The sequence below is a fragment of the Manacus vitellinus genome, unplaced genomic scaffold (assembly GCF_001715985.3).
Source record: "Manacus vitellinus isolate BGI_N305 unplaced genomic scaffold, ASM171598v3 scaffold_12_pilon, whole genome shotgun sequence".
NCBI classification, from domain to species: domain Eukaryota; kingdom Metazoa; phylum Chordata; class Aves; order Passeriformes; family Pipridae; genus Manacus; species Manacus vitellinus.
The window spans coordinates 3,492,012-3,505,678 of NW_021938949.1; the positions used below are offsets into that span (position 1 = coordinate 3,492,012).

The following is a 13,667-nucleotide window of genomic DNA, read 5'->3' on the forward strand; positions in this document are numbered from 1 at the left end:
CTTCCAGTGCCTAGAGGGGGCTTACAGAGGAGCTGGAGAGGGACTTTTCACAAGGGCATGGAGTGAAAGTCCAAGGGGAAATGGCCTTAAGCAGAAGGAGGGCAGATCGAGATTAGATTTTAGGAATAAATTCTTCTCTGGGTGGGGAGGGCCTGGCACAGGTTGCCCAGAGAAGCTGTGGATGCATTATCCCTGGAAGTGTCCAAGGCCAGGTTGGACAGGGGTTGGAGCAACCTGGGCTAGTGGAAGGTGTCCTTGCCCATGGCAGGGGGTGGAACAAGATGATCTTTAGGGTCCCTTCCAACCCAAACCATTTGATGATTTTGTGATAATTAACCTGTTCATATATAAGCTAAAATGACCATTTATCAAACCCTGTGCCATAAACAGTTCTGGAATTCCATTTCCTGGGGAGAAAATGGGAATGACAAGAGTGTTCTGTGGGCCAGATCAACTGGTGACATCTGGGGTATTCCCCTCAGCACTTTTGCACCCAGCAATTTTCTACCTATGTTTATTCTTCCTGGGGAAATGTCCTTCATGTCTTTAGGAAGTACTGGAATAACTGTACATGGAGTGGTTGACTTTTCTGAAATATATTCAGCCTGCAAAAACTCCATTGATGCTTCACATTGTCAGAATCTTTCTGACTTCCACACTCCTGTAGTACCTTGGTCATGGTACAGGAAAAGGATGTGGTGGGAGGCCCTGAGTAGACACTGAAGGAAGATGAATTAAGTGCTAAATTACCCTTTGATCATCAGTGGTCTAAGCCATTGTGGGTCAGCTTTGCAGTGTATTGGTTTCCTTCCAAACCACTGGCACACATCCCGGAGGACCACAACAAGGAGCCCAGACCAGAGGTTTTATTTTGGGTGAGCTCTCAATAACAGCTCACAACTGCCTTATAAAGTCACTCAAAATCCTCTTTCATTCATCCAACCTGATGCTGTGTAACAGTTTTACTCATTATTTGATATGGTGACTTTTTATTCTTTTAGGGAGTGATTTATTACGTTTTTTATGCCTCCCTGGCAGTAGACACATCACACTTGGAAAGGACCCACTGTCTGGTTCTGTTGATGAGTGACATCATGTTGTGCACTTGACACTTGTGGGCTTCTCATGGAGCAATTGTCCTCATCAGCCCCCAGAGTCCCTTTTTAGACAGGGGAAAGAAATGGGCACTTGCAGCAGAACAGGTTTTGCCAGAGCTTTTCCAACCTACCCTTGAAGCATCCAGGATACTTCCATAAAGAGTCCACAGCAGTGTTTACAAATGGACAAATGAATTCATCTTCATAGGTGAAGAATTATTTTCCTAAGTCGTTAGTTGACCAAAACAAGGTTTTTGTTTTTTTTTTAAATTCTTCTTTCTGTATTTCAGCCATGCTTGAAATAATCTCCTGAAGCCCATTCCATTTTAGTAACAATCAACTGGTTTTCAGATTCTCAGACACTTCAAAAGCCCTTCTATTTCACCAGAGATAATTGAAGATTATTTTGTGGATCTATACGTCCATAACTGAAAGGTGTGTTGGCTACTCTGACTTCACTAATTTTAATTACAGTGACAGAAGCACCTAAAACAGCAACATGAAGCATCAGTATCTCTAATTTCCTAATGAAATTACAGGATTTGGCTACCAATGACATCAGAAGAAAATATGATCATTCAAGTTTCCCTTCCAAATCCTATATTAATATATTTAATTATTTTTCTCAATACTGAATGGTAATGCTTTATCAATATTGCCTGTATTTTTAAATAATTCTATTTTTCTAGTAAAACATAGCTGATACTACCTGCCTGGGAGATAACTAGGATTTAATTGGTAATAGAGATAACTAGGATCTAACTGGTAATACAGATAACTAGGTTTTAATTAGTAATAGAGATAATTAGCCTTTAATTGGCAATAGGTGGACTGTGCATGTATGTATATCATGCATGCTGGGAATTGCTAAATAATAAACACAGGTTCTGCTGCAGGTTCAGGTCATAAGTTCACAGAACTGGGAGTTGTTATTACCTAATAAACACTTGAGTCTCTGTGGATGACATGAAGGCCTCAGCCCAGCATTTGATGCAGGTTTCCATGACTACCTTGAAGGGAAAAAAATGAAGTAGATTCTTTTATTTTTTCCCTGCAATATGTGAAAGGGAAGCAGTGAAATGGTTTGCAGATGTTCCTGTTGTCTCTTTTAGAAAAGTTCCTTTGAAACTCGGATGAAACAGGAGATGGAAAACGTCTTTGCTTTTTAAACCTGGTGAAGGCCAGGTGAAAGTAAAACTGGGTCTTCAAAAAACGGAAAAAGTGGATTCTAAAGGTTCCCACCTTCCCCCTGGGTGTTTGTCCACCTTTAGTCAGGCATCTCCCACCCTTTCATTGCATTTAAAGAATTCAAATAATTCAAATTTCTGATGCACTACAGTGACAGAATGCAAGGACGTAATTCAACCTCCACATCCCTCTCTGGCCTTCCTGGACTGGCCTGCACACAGGAGTGCAAATAATCAAGAAACAATTTCAAATCCAACGTCTGCTGATGCCTCTGTCTGGTTTTCTCTTGCCTGTGTTAATGGAGTGACTTTCTTTTCCCAGTGCTCACGGCTGAATGTCACCATGGATGTTTGCTGTCCTCCTCAGCTGAGATCTTATCAGTCCCTCATTATTTGATAAACCATCAGAAACACAGCTCAGTAATTAAATTCAGTGCCAGAGCAGAGCAGCAGTGACTGATCCAGTGAGAATGGAGGAAAACAGATCAGTTTAGAGTGAATTTTATGAACCATTGTTCTCCAAAAATTTTAAGGAGAGATTAATTTTCCTTTTTTATTTTTTTAATTGAAAGACTCTCTCCTTTCTAAATTCCAATATCCTGGCAGTATGTCGCAGTCAGTATAAAAATTGAGTGTCCTTTTATTGTAAATGTTCTTTTACAGCTCAGTTCTTTACAAATCAAAGCAGGATAATGAAAAAAATAAATCCAAATCTTAAAACACCTTCCCCCTTCTCTTCATCCTTCTTTTTTGATTAATTTTGACTCCCAAATGAAAGTTTATCTCTGTGCTAAAAACCTGACTGTAGGTGAAATGAGACTGCTGTGTCACCAAGGTATCAGGATTTGAGGGAGGATTGTGTTTTAAATGAGGTTTGGATCCAGCTGGAGTCTGAAACAGAGAGGTTGTCGTGAATGAGAAACTGTTTGAGAAATCTTTGTGATTTGGGATGAGTGGGCATTTTTAAGCCCTGGGTTATGGCAGGAGGGGCAAGGACAGAACTAATGTCAGGTCCTGACCACCTGCTCAGCTCCTTGGCAGAGGCCAAGCAATGAAGTTATAAATCAAAGTCTTATTATGTGGATGAATCTTTAAGACTGCAATTCATTCCTCTGCACTTCTATTTCTGAGTTCTCAAAGAGCTGTGGGGTTTTAACAACTCTGGTCATGGATTTTGTTACCTGGACAAATGATCTCCAGGAGTAAATCATCATGTCCTCCACACTCCTAAAAAGCCCCCAGACAGTTGTGCTTTTAAAAGACTGCTGAAAATCATGAAGGGTGAATCACAGCTTCAGAAATTAAGCAGACAGGTCCTTTTTCTGGCTCAAAACAATCCATCCTACCTTCTCCTTTGGGTACAGTTTAGATCTTTGCATCTACAGAGACTGTTCCAGTAGTTTCTTTGAGACAAGTTACTGATCACACAGACTTTGGATGTCCTTTGGCTTTAAATTAGGTGTCCAAAACCATCTATAACAGCTGCAATGCAGACAGGGATGGCTGATCTCTAATATGTGCAACTCGGAGTTCGAGTGTTGGGTTCTCTTGTTTTTGGTCCATCTCTTTTTCATTCTCTTCACGGTTTCCATATTTTTAACACTTTTCCTCTTTCATTGCAGAGATCTGAGCCTTGAGGTGAGGACCTCGACCCAAATACCTGCAGAGAGCCTGTGCTTCAGCCCTAATCACAGTGTTAACGAGGAAAAACTTGACTGAAGTTAATTAAGAGAGAAGATGGCCCTCACCAGGAAGATCTGCCTCTTCACTCTCATGTTGCTTCCCATGGTAAGTAAAAAACATTTTTATTTGTATTGTCCTGATATAAATACATGTTCTGATGGTCAGGAGTGAAGAATCTTCTGCTGACACCAATTTTGGCTTTTTCTATGTGGGTCTTTCCTATGTTGGGTTAAGGTTTTCCAACCTCCCTTGTTAATGCAATAGGACTGTGGTCACTGCTCATCCTGAGAAGGGTAAGTCCCTTCCTTAAGGGCACTTGTTCACTGTTTTTCTCCAAGAATAAAAATAAAACAAAGTAATAATTAAAAAAAAAAAGGGGGGGGGTTCTCTTTCAAATCCATGGGCTTAAGAGTATTTTTTTTTCCTGACAGAGGGGATAAAATTAGAGATTCCTATCAGCCCTGTGAAACCTAAACCTTGAGATGTTTCAGGCAGTGCTTTTGGATGCCTCCATTTTCAGAGGACTGATTTTAAGAAACAATACAAATGGCCCTCCTCTAAAGATACTAAAGGCATTCAGAGTCATTTATCACGTTTCTGAAGATATTCAACTCTTTCTGAAGATGACAGGGATTAATTTTCCCCAGAAGTCTTTACTTACTGAGTAACTCACTGTTCCATTAATAACTCAGTCTTAACACGTCTGGGGATTGTAACTGTTCTTCTCCATTGCCCCCCTACACATTGTGGCTGTATCTGACCTCACATAACAGCCATAAAAACACTGAATAAAGATGTTTTTTCTCCCTTTGTAGCTGTGAGGAACAGCACATAACCCTTATAATGAACTCATTTCGCATTTCAACTCTCTTCTTTGCTAGACCATTGATCATAAATGTGCTTTTCATCACTTCTCAAAAAACTCTGCTCAGAGGGATCCCATGACAAATAGCACCAGGATTCAAATCCTCCATCTCATTTTTATTAATAACCTTCCACAATTTCCATGCAAGTGCTTTAAAATTGCTTAATATACAGATATTCTCATGTTATTGCACTATTTGAAAGCATTCTTGACAATTATTTTGTTTTATTTTTAATTACCAACAATTTAATATGGTAGTGATGAGACCAGAGCATCTTTTAGGAGTTTTTGCAGAGTTTCCTGCTCGTGTGTATCCATTGTGTGACCTGTCTTTTATAATGTCACCATACAGGGCTTGTCTGTACTTTGGCACACAAAAATATGCTATTTTTCCTTTTGAGGTCTTATATAAGTAGAATCTATTTAACTGAAAATCGGAAATGTAACATAATTCAGCTAAACTCTGTAGAACATGGTTGGAACTGGTAGTATACTTGTGCTCATCCAAATAATAAATAATATAATTCCCATATGAAAGTCCTGACTGTAAAAAGTTACTGAAATTCAGTTGCTGGTTTGTGGTTTGTTTTTTTTTTAACATACATCAGATTATTTAAACACACCTTGTTGCTTCTGGTTTGAGACCCAGAAATAACAACTGTTGTGTGTCAGTCTCTCAGGAGTTCCCATCTTAACAGCTAAGCCTGGCACAGCTTCAGTGTTTCCTCACATGTGAGTGCTGGTGAGCTGCATCCTGCACTGGGAGAAACTGGAAAGTTGAATTCCTGGGTTTCCCAAGCGTGTTTTTCAGACTGGAACAAAATTACTCACACGGTCACGTGAATGGAAAAGCAAAAAGACATTTTTGTTCAAGGATCGGCGACCTTTAATATTTCAAGATTTTTGGTGCCCAGCTTGAGACAGCCAAAAGGTGTCTTCTTATTTAGAGGGAAGCAGTTTTTAATTAAGGGAAATAAATGAACATATCTCCAGAGCTTTCATAGGCACGACCTTCCTGGCAGATGTAGAAGGACAGCAAGTTTCCAAAATTGTTAGTATTTCAGGACATAGCTGTGGTTGCTGAGCTGGATAATTAGTGATCAGCTCCAGCTTTTGGAAAGAACAGTTTTTTAATGAAATACCGTGGAGCAAATCAGAGTTAATGAGAAGAAATGTGCTTTTATATATGTGGTGTGTCTACAGTGTTTCTGATCTTATTTATATGATTTTATTCCAGTCTTTTGCAGGAAGCCAGACACTAAAGTTAAGCTTTTACCACACGTGAATTTGTGTCTTTGCACACATATTTTTTGGTCAGACTTAAGCCAATGGCAGAGACTGCACCATAATTTGTGTGCAAAATTATGCAATTAGTGATTCCCTACATTTCTTTTGACAGACCAAATTTCAGGAATGATATAATGTTATTTGTGATTCTTCCCTTGCTGCGGCTCTTTTGCAATGCTTGTGGCAACACATTTCTCTCCACTGGGACACTCATTTTCTCTTCAAACCACCTCTAACGTGCTGTGCCAACAACCTCAAATTGGTACTTTCCTGTCATGCAGATTTTCAGATTTTCTACCAAGGGAGTGGACATAAATTTAAAAAAAAAAAAATTAGAATAAATCTGAATAGAATAAAGTCGAATGTCATCCTAACCCTCAGAAAGTTCCTGAAAATAACTGCTTTTATATTGCTTTCCTCTAAACTCATCTGGTACTCCAGGAATCTCCAGTCATCCTCAAGGAGAGCTCCTGTTCTTAGATGTTGGGATTGATCCTCATTTTGTGGCACATGTCTCCATTCCTCAAAGTGGTTGCAGTAGCTCCTGAATCTGCTTGGATGTGCAGGTTTTGGATTTACCCACAGCCCCCATTTTACCCACAGGAAACCAAAGCCCCCCAGACTGATGTCCACACCCACAAACAGGGCAAGAAAAAGCTAAAAGGGGACAAAGTATTACAGGGAAATTCTAGGTGGCTTCAAATATAGACTCAGAACAGACAACAAGAAAATAAAATGCCAAGACATATTTAGGAATGTGCATGTTAAGGCAATTCTGACTGTCAGAGTCTAAGGGTGGGTTGATTTTTCATGTGTTTAACAGGTTCTGTATTGGCCTATTAAATGTATTCCACTTTATGAATCACTTGGGATTGAAAACAGCTCCTAGACCTCTTAGAGGAATTCTTGAGCTTTATTTTTTTTCCCCCATTTTAAGTGTTTTCCCAGATTTAAATGCCGATGTTGCTGTTTTAGCTGACTTTAATCCATTTTTGTTAGCTGGGCCACCTCTTCTCAGTCACTCTCATTCTTTTCTTTGTTTTGGATGAAGCTCTGAGCAACCTGGTCCAGTGGAAGGTGTCCCTGCCCAGGGCAGGGGGATTGGAATGAGATAGTCCTTAAGGTCCCTTCCAACCCAAACCATTCTAGGATTCCATCGTTCTGGGATCTCTTTTCATTTGCACATCAATTTTCTTCACCCTGCTTATTTTGCTCCTGAACTCATTTTCACTGTCATTTTGATTGATTTTACATTCCCCTCATCTGTGATAACAGTGGGTTTGGGTTTTTTTTTATTGGAAAATATAACAAAAGTCATCATAAAATTATTGAGGAGAAAGGATCCTAAACCATCATTCCTTTGTCTGGTTCCAAATGTACTTGAGAAACAATGAATTTCATGACTCACAAAGTTGGCTTAGTGTATGAACTGAATTTTAAATGTAACTGCAATGCAGGTGTTTTAACTGTCTGGATAATTCAATCACACGTATTTCTTCACCTAATATTTGGAATTTCTTGTGGATTCATTTTTAATATGGTTAAGCTTAAATGGCAGAATATTCTTCGTAACATTTCATTAACTGGGAAATGTGTTCACTGACTTCCTTTAAAAACAGAGAGAGAGAGAGAAAAGTAAAGGTGTAAGTGATGCCTCTTGTGTACCAAAGTGGAAGTGTGATCCCTGTGTGACAGTCAGATGGGCAAATCCAGATTTGTGTGCACAGGCAGCATCTCACAGAGCAGAGAATGAAACCTCGATCTGATTATGTTTAAGCAACTCATGAAGAGGTGAGGAGAGAAAGTAGATCTGTTTGCTCAGCCCCTGTTTGCTGAAGGGGGTGATATTTCTCAATCTTTTAAGGGTGTGTATGGGCTGCAGAGCTGAGAACTCTCTGTTATTCATCTGTAGCTGTCACTTGCAGTGCCAGGCTAAGTTCAAATATCCACATTTCAGCCTCTGTCATTTTTAAAAGATGAAACATATTGTGTATGAAATATGAAATATGAAAAACATTGTGTATTCAGACACAATATTCTACTAGTTCCTTTCCAACCCTGCAATGTTTTTTAATGCATTTCCTGCTGCAGCCCAAATGTGAGGCTTCTCAGGCTCCAACAGAAATGTCTGGGTTGGTCCCTGCTCTTTAAGGAAACTATTTTTTCCATGCAGGACTTAATGAGAGAGCTTTTAATGAGTTTATCTGCCTGGTGATTTGTAGCATCTCATAACCCTATTGGAGAAGTCAAGTTCTCTGTAGGACTGTAGGTGTCTCTAACACAGTGCACAGTTAGATGGAACTTCCTTGTTATTTATGTAATGAAAATATAAATATGTACAGATATAGTCAGGGAACTGCTGGGAATGTTCTCCATAGGAGATAAAAACTCAGCTAACCAAGATATTAATACTGTCATAGCTTTTCCTTTTTAATATGAGGAGCAATCAGCAGAATATGGCAACCTCTTAAAAGCCTTGTTTAAAATAGAAAAACAAAGTCTCAGAATGTCTAATGGTGGGTAAAGTAGTTTCAAAGAGAAGGCTCGGAATTTTTGGTGCATCACAAAAGGCATCTGAGACAATCAGCGTCGCAGAACCGCAGGGTCTCGATACCCACCAACTGCAAGTGCATTTCAGAGGCACAAAAATTAGGATCTGAGGCTCCAGATGCTCCTTATCCTGTCAGCTGGGTGGGACAGGTACTTACAGAGAGGGAGAGAGTGACACATCCCTCAGGGTGAGATCTCCACCTGAAATATCTACGGGTCTACGTGTTTACACTCCTGTCTAAGATGCCCGAAGGTGATGGGAGACCTTGGTGTGGTGTTGGTGCTCTGTGGAACTTGTAATCTCACCCTGGGCACATCAGGTTATTGCAGGAGATAAAGAAAGACACCTACTTAAAACGTTTTTCATAGAATCAGAGAATGGTTTGAGTTGGAAGGAACCCTAAAGACCATCCCATTCCAACCCCCTGCCACAGGCAGGAACACCTTCCACTAGGCCAGGTTGCTCAGAGCTCCACCCAACCTGGTCTTGAAAGTTTCTTAGCTTATTAAGCACAAAAGATGAATGACAGCCAAAAACCTCCACTCTGGAAATACAATATTCTACCAACACGTGGTTCTGTGCACAAACACAAACCTGCAACTTTCCTTCTTCAGGCAGGCAAGTTGTGTAGGTTTTGGAAATGCAAGGCAGCAGGTGACAAAGCAGAAAATAGTTACCCTACATTCCATAAATGTGTTCAACTTTTTGCCCTCTGGTAGTGGCAATAATTTCTGTGACAGGCCAAGAACACGATAACAGCACTGATTTAAGGACATTAATATGATTTTTTTTTCCCTACTGGTTTTGTATTCATGAGCTTGGAGGAGGGTTGGATGAGCAGCCGAACAACAAATTGGGAAATAAAAAGATTTCTTTAAAAAGGAGCCTGGAAAAAAAAAAAAAAAAAGAGGTAAAATTAGAATCAGAGGTTTTTTCATGTTGCTCAGCTATTAAGATCCAGCTCCTGGAGGGATATTATTCATGTCTCCAGCAAATGTGCTGCTGGGCTGCTCTGCCTTGGGTTTGCTGACTCAGCAACCCAAGAGGATTTCCTGTGGAGTCAGCTTGAAGAGATAACTGTGATGCAGAACCAAAGTACATACAAAGAAGGGGGAAATGGGAGGAAAAAGGCAGGAAGAGAGGGGGAAAATATCTAAAAATCCCACATCTGCTGTATTGTTCCACCACGAGGGATTTGGTCTTTTACATGGCCTCCTGTCCCTCTCGTCATAGCTGCAATAAACAGTTTTTTCCCAATCCCAAAAAAGCTGTGCTGCTTCTCAGAAGGAATGTACATCCTATGGCAAGAACTGGGGCATCCTTGAGGATCCAAATGCTGAAAGCCTGTCTGGGGGAGGATATGGGGTCAATGTTTGTCTCAGGGTTGCACACCACAAACCCCTCCAGGTGAACCATCCAGCAGTTGGAAAGCTGATCCAAGGCAGAGCATACTGTGCCTAAAGTGGCTTCCAGGGCTTTCCAACGCAGTGGACACTATTTAATCAAAGCCTCTGAGGCCCTTTAAAAAGCATTTTTCAACCCTAAAGCCAAAGTACTGCAGTGCCCAAGGGCACAGAACCCAACCCATCAAACCCCTCCCTGTCTCCCTGGGCAAAGGGTGAATGCCTCACTCCAGGGTAGCCTGTGCTCAAGATCCTGAAAGGTCCTCTCAGGTTTATTTTCTCCATGTGGAAATCACTTGGAAGTGTGGATTTGGGAGATACAGAATCCCTTCTGTGCTAAAACACGATGATCTCTGTGCTATGTTTATTCCATGCCACATAATGCAAGTTTTACCCTAAACTGAGAATGTGACTGAATGGGACGTGCCTCTGCTCTTTCTTGTGCATGTTGGAGCTGAGCTGTGCCCTAAATAAGTCAGGAAAAGTACTTAGGGCAGTATTTAGTCACCTAAATGCTGGATGTCCAGGTTAGAACCGTAGAATCATGGAATGGTTTGGGTTGGAAGGGACCTTAAAGATCCTCCAGTTCCAACAGGTTTACCTTCCACTAGCCCAGGTTGCTCCAAGCCCTGTCCAACCTGGCCTTGAACACTTCCAGGGATGGAGAACCCACAGTTTCTCTGGGCAACCTGTGCCAGTGCCTCAGATTGATATATTTACCTGTATTATCATATAATCATGATTCTTCTGTACTCAGTGGCCAGGGAAAGACACCTCTAGAGATTGGATTAACCCATCCTAAATCCCCCTAACACTCTCCTTACTGCAGTGTCCCAAAAACTGTCTCAGACTAGATTTTGGCTTCTTTAGCTTTTAGAAACCTCACGTTAATTGAGCTGTATGGGGCATTCTGTGAATGTTATGTGGATCATGAACCGATGACAGAAAGTCACTTTTGCCCAGTTGATTGTCTTGAATTTTCAATATCTTGTGACTCATCTTTGGAGGGTGGTTTGTAAGGTTATCACAAAGAATGCTGTTTACTGCCTTTCCTGGAAGACATTTTTAAAATCCAGTGTTGAATATATGTTCTTTTATGGATGAGAGCAGATGCCAATGGATCTTCGTGTCTGTAGTTAAGAAAAATGACAAATGCATCCATTAAATACTTCAGAATCTTTAAAAAAAACAAAAAAAAAAAAGGGAAAAAAGATCCCTTTTAAAGAAAACAGGAAAAATGTGTTCCCCACAGAATAATGCTAAAAATACTTTGTAGTACTTTTGATAGAATTGTTATTTCTAGTCAAGTTCAAAGAATCCAATCTCAATTTTAACCCTTTTTTTTTGTACAATGTAAAATTTCTAAATATTTTTTTCAAACAAGACACAATATGGAAAAGGAGCACTTTATAACTCCTCCCATTTTTTAAAAAATGAACAAATTACAGCTGCTTGTGGGAGATTTTTGGTATCAATACATCTTAGACTGTAAATATAATCAATATTTTGAGTGAAAATAGTCTCAATGAACGCCTTCCATGCACATTTTATTTTTGTTGGGGAATTTAGTGATTTCATACATGTTCAGTGCCCAACTTCCCTATTCCAATATATTTTATATCTGCACACTGAAAAATTCTGTTGAGGATTTCAAAGTGATGAAGTTTTTTACTGTTCCTGAACTTCCCAATTACACATTTCTGCAATGTTCTTTTCTTGCTCAGTAGGCATCTTTTGGAGTGCAAAATTCTTATTAATTCTCCGAGAGCTTTAGAAAATAAGAAGAAAACACTTCAGCTGCTTTGTACTCACTCTTTTGGAATGATTTTGGTCCCACAGTCTCTCTTCATCTCAACATCTGTGGCCAAAGTGTTTTATGCAGGGGTTATTTAGGCTAAATGCAGGCTGTTGATTTGGTTTGAAGACCCCTGAAACAATTTGTCAATAATTTGAGCTACTGATACGTGCGCTTTTGGGAAGGTAAAGTACAGAGATTTTAATTTATTTTTAATTATTTTTCCCTGATAGCCACACCTGAGCATATCACACGTTTATCTTAAAACTATTTTGGACCTTTACTTTGGCTTTCTGGTTTGCAAGATAACTTATGCAAAATGTATCTTGGATAAGATTAGAGATACACTAAAGCTCAAGGGTATAAAGTTGTTTTTACTTCCCCACAGATATTAAAATGTTTTGGTTTTTTTTTTCCTGCTGCCCCCTGGCTGAGCTGGTTTTAGTTATTAGATCTCTGTTAACCACTTATGATAATTTCCTCCATTACTTAGAAAACATAACAAAACACTTGACATGTTTGCACAGCAGTAGAAATTAAATTCTCATGCTGTTTCACTGCAAGCCAGTCCATTTTAGTTCCTCTTCCAGCAACATGGATGGTGGAAATCTAAACCTTTTTTGCATCATATGCTGTATTTTATGTCTGAACTAATGAAGAAGCACCAGGTGAACAAACTGCAGGCTAATTTAAAATAACTGTTGGCTCTCACTGAATATTTTCAGTTTAAAAAGTTTGACCTCAAAACTGAGGAAGTTACTATTCATCCCATAACTGGCTGTAGCTGTAGCATTCCCAGGTGCACTCCATTTGCAGAGCAGCTATGGGAGAGTCAGGAATTTTATACAGACAGGCAGTATTAGTGGGGATGGGTTGCAACACTCTGAAGGGCCTTTAATGCCCTAAGGCATCACATCTATGCCTATATGTTTATTTTTCTACTCCTCCGTGTCGTCTGTCTCCCCCTAAAACCTGAATGCTGTGGGTGGTTTCTGCTAAATTTGACAGAAGGTCCATATCCTCAGACAAATTAATTTTCTAACGGTTTCGTGTGAATGTTTAGGCAAATGAAGGGATTTTGTTGATCCCCTACAGAAAAATAAGAACTTCAACATAAATCTCAAGCTGTGTTAGACAGCAGAGAGTCCAAACCAGAGCTCATATTAGGACAAGGGCTTGTAGGGATAGGAAAAGAGGGAATGGCTTTAAACTGAAACAGGGCAGTTTAGGATTAGATATTAGGAAGAAATTCTTCCCTGTGAGGGTGGTGAGGCCCTGGCACAGGTTGCCCAGAGAAGCTGTGGCTGCCCCAGCCCTGGAAGTGTCCAAGGCCAAGTAGGACAGGGCTTGGAGTAACCTGGGCTAGTGGAAGGTGTCCCTGCCCCTGGCAGGGTTGGAATGAGTTGTTTTTTAAGGTCCCTTCCAACCCAAACCATTCTAGAATTCTGTGATCTGGGGGACACTGCTCCATGTGGTCAATGGCTAAAGACTTATGCTACTGCTCAAAAAACACAGCAGATTTATTTTTATTTTTTTAATCTAACAGCTAATGCAGGTGTCTGGCAATTCAGGATCACTGAATCACAGTTTTAGCAGTAACCTAAGGCATGGGAGCTGGAGGGGGAAATGTTCTTATTGACCCTGTTTAGTGCTCCATTTGAGCAGCTGCAGCTTCTTGTGTCTCAGTTCTGTTTGTGTCAAAGACTGCACTGACCTGTCCCTAAAAGGTGTGGAAAAGATGAATCCATTTAATGCTAAGGATGGTCAGGTGTTAGTGATGGTTAGAAATGCAGATGTGT

At 40.1% G+C, this 13,667-nt stretch overlaps 1 protein-coding gene across 1 annotated transcript in view; it reads left to right on the plus strand.

The window, feature by feature from the left end:
• ADCYAP1R1 (ADCYAP receptor type I) overlaps positions 1 to 13,667 on the plus strand; it is a 140,466-nt gene that overhangs the window by 28,970 nt on the left and 97,829 nt on the right. Inside the window, exon 2 of the mRNA XM_018089244.2 lies at positions 3,907 to 4,072. Coding sequence (XP_017944733.2) covers positions 4,022 to 4,072 — 51 coding nt within the window. The 5' untranslated portion in view covers positions 3,907 to 4,021. The remainder of the gene's footprint in view (positions 1 to 3,906; positions 4,073 to 13,667) is intronic.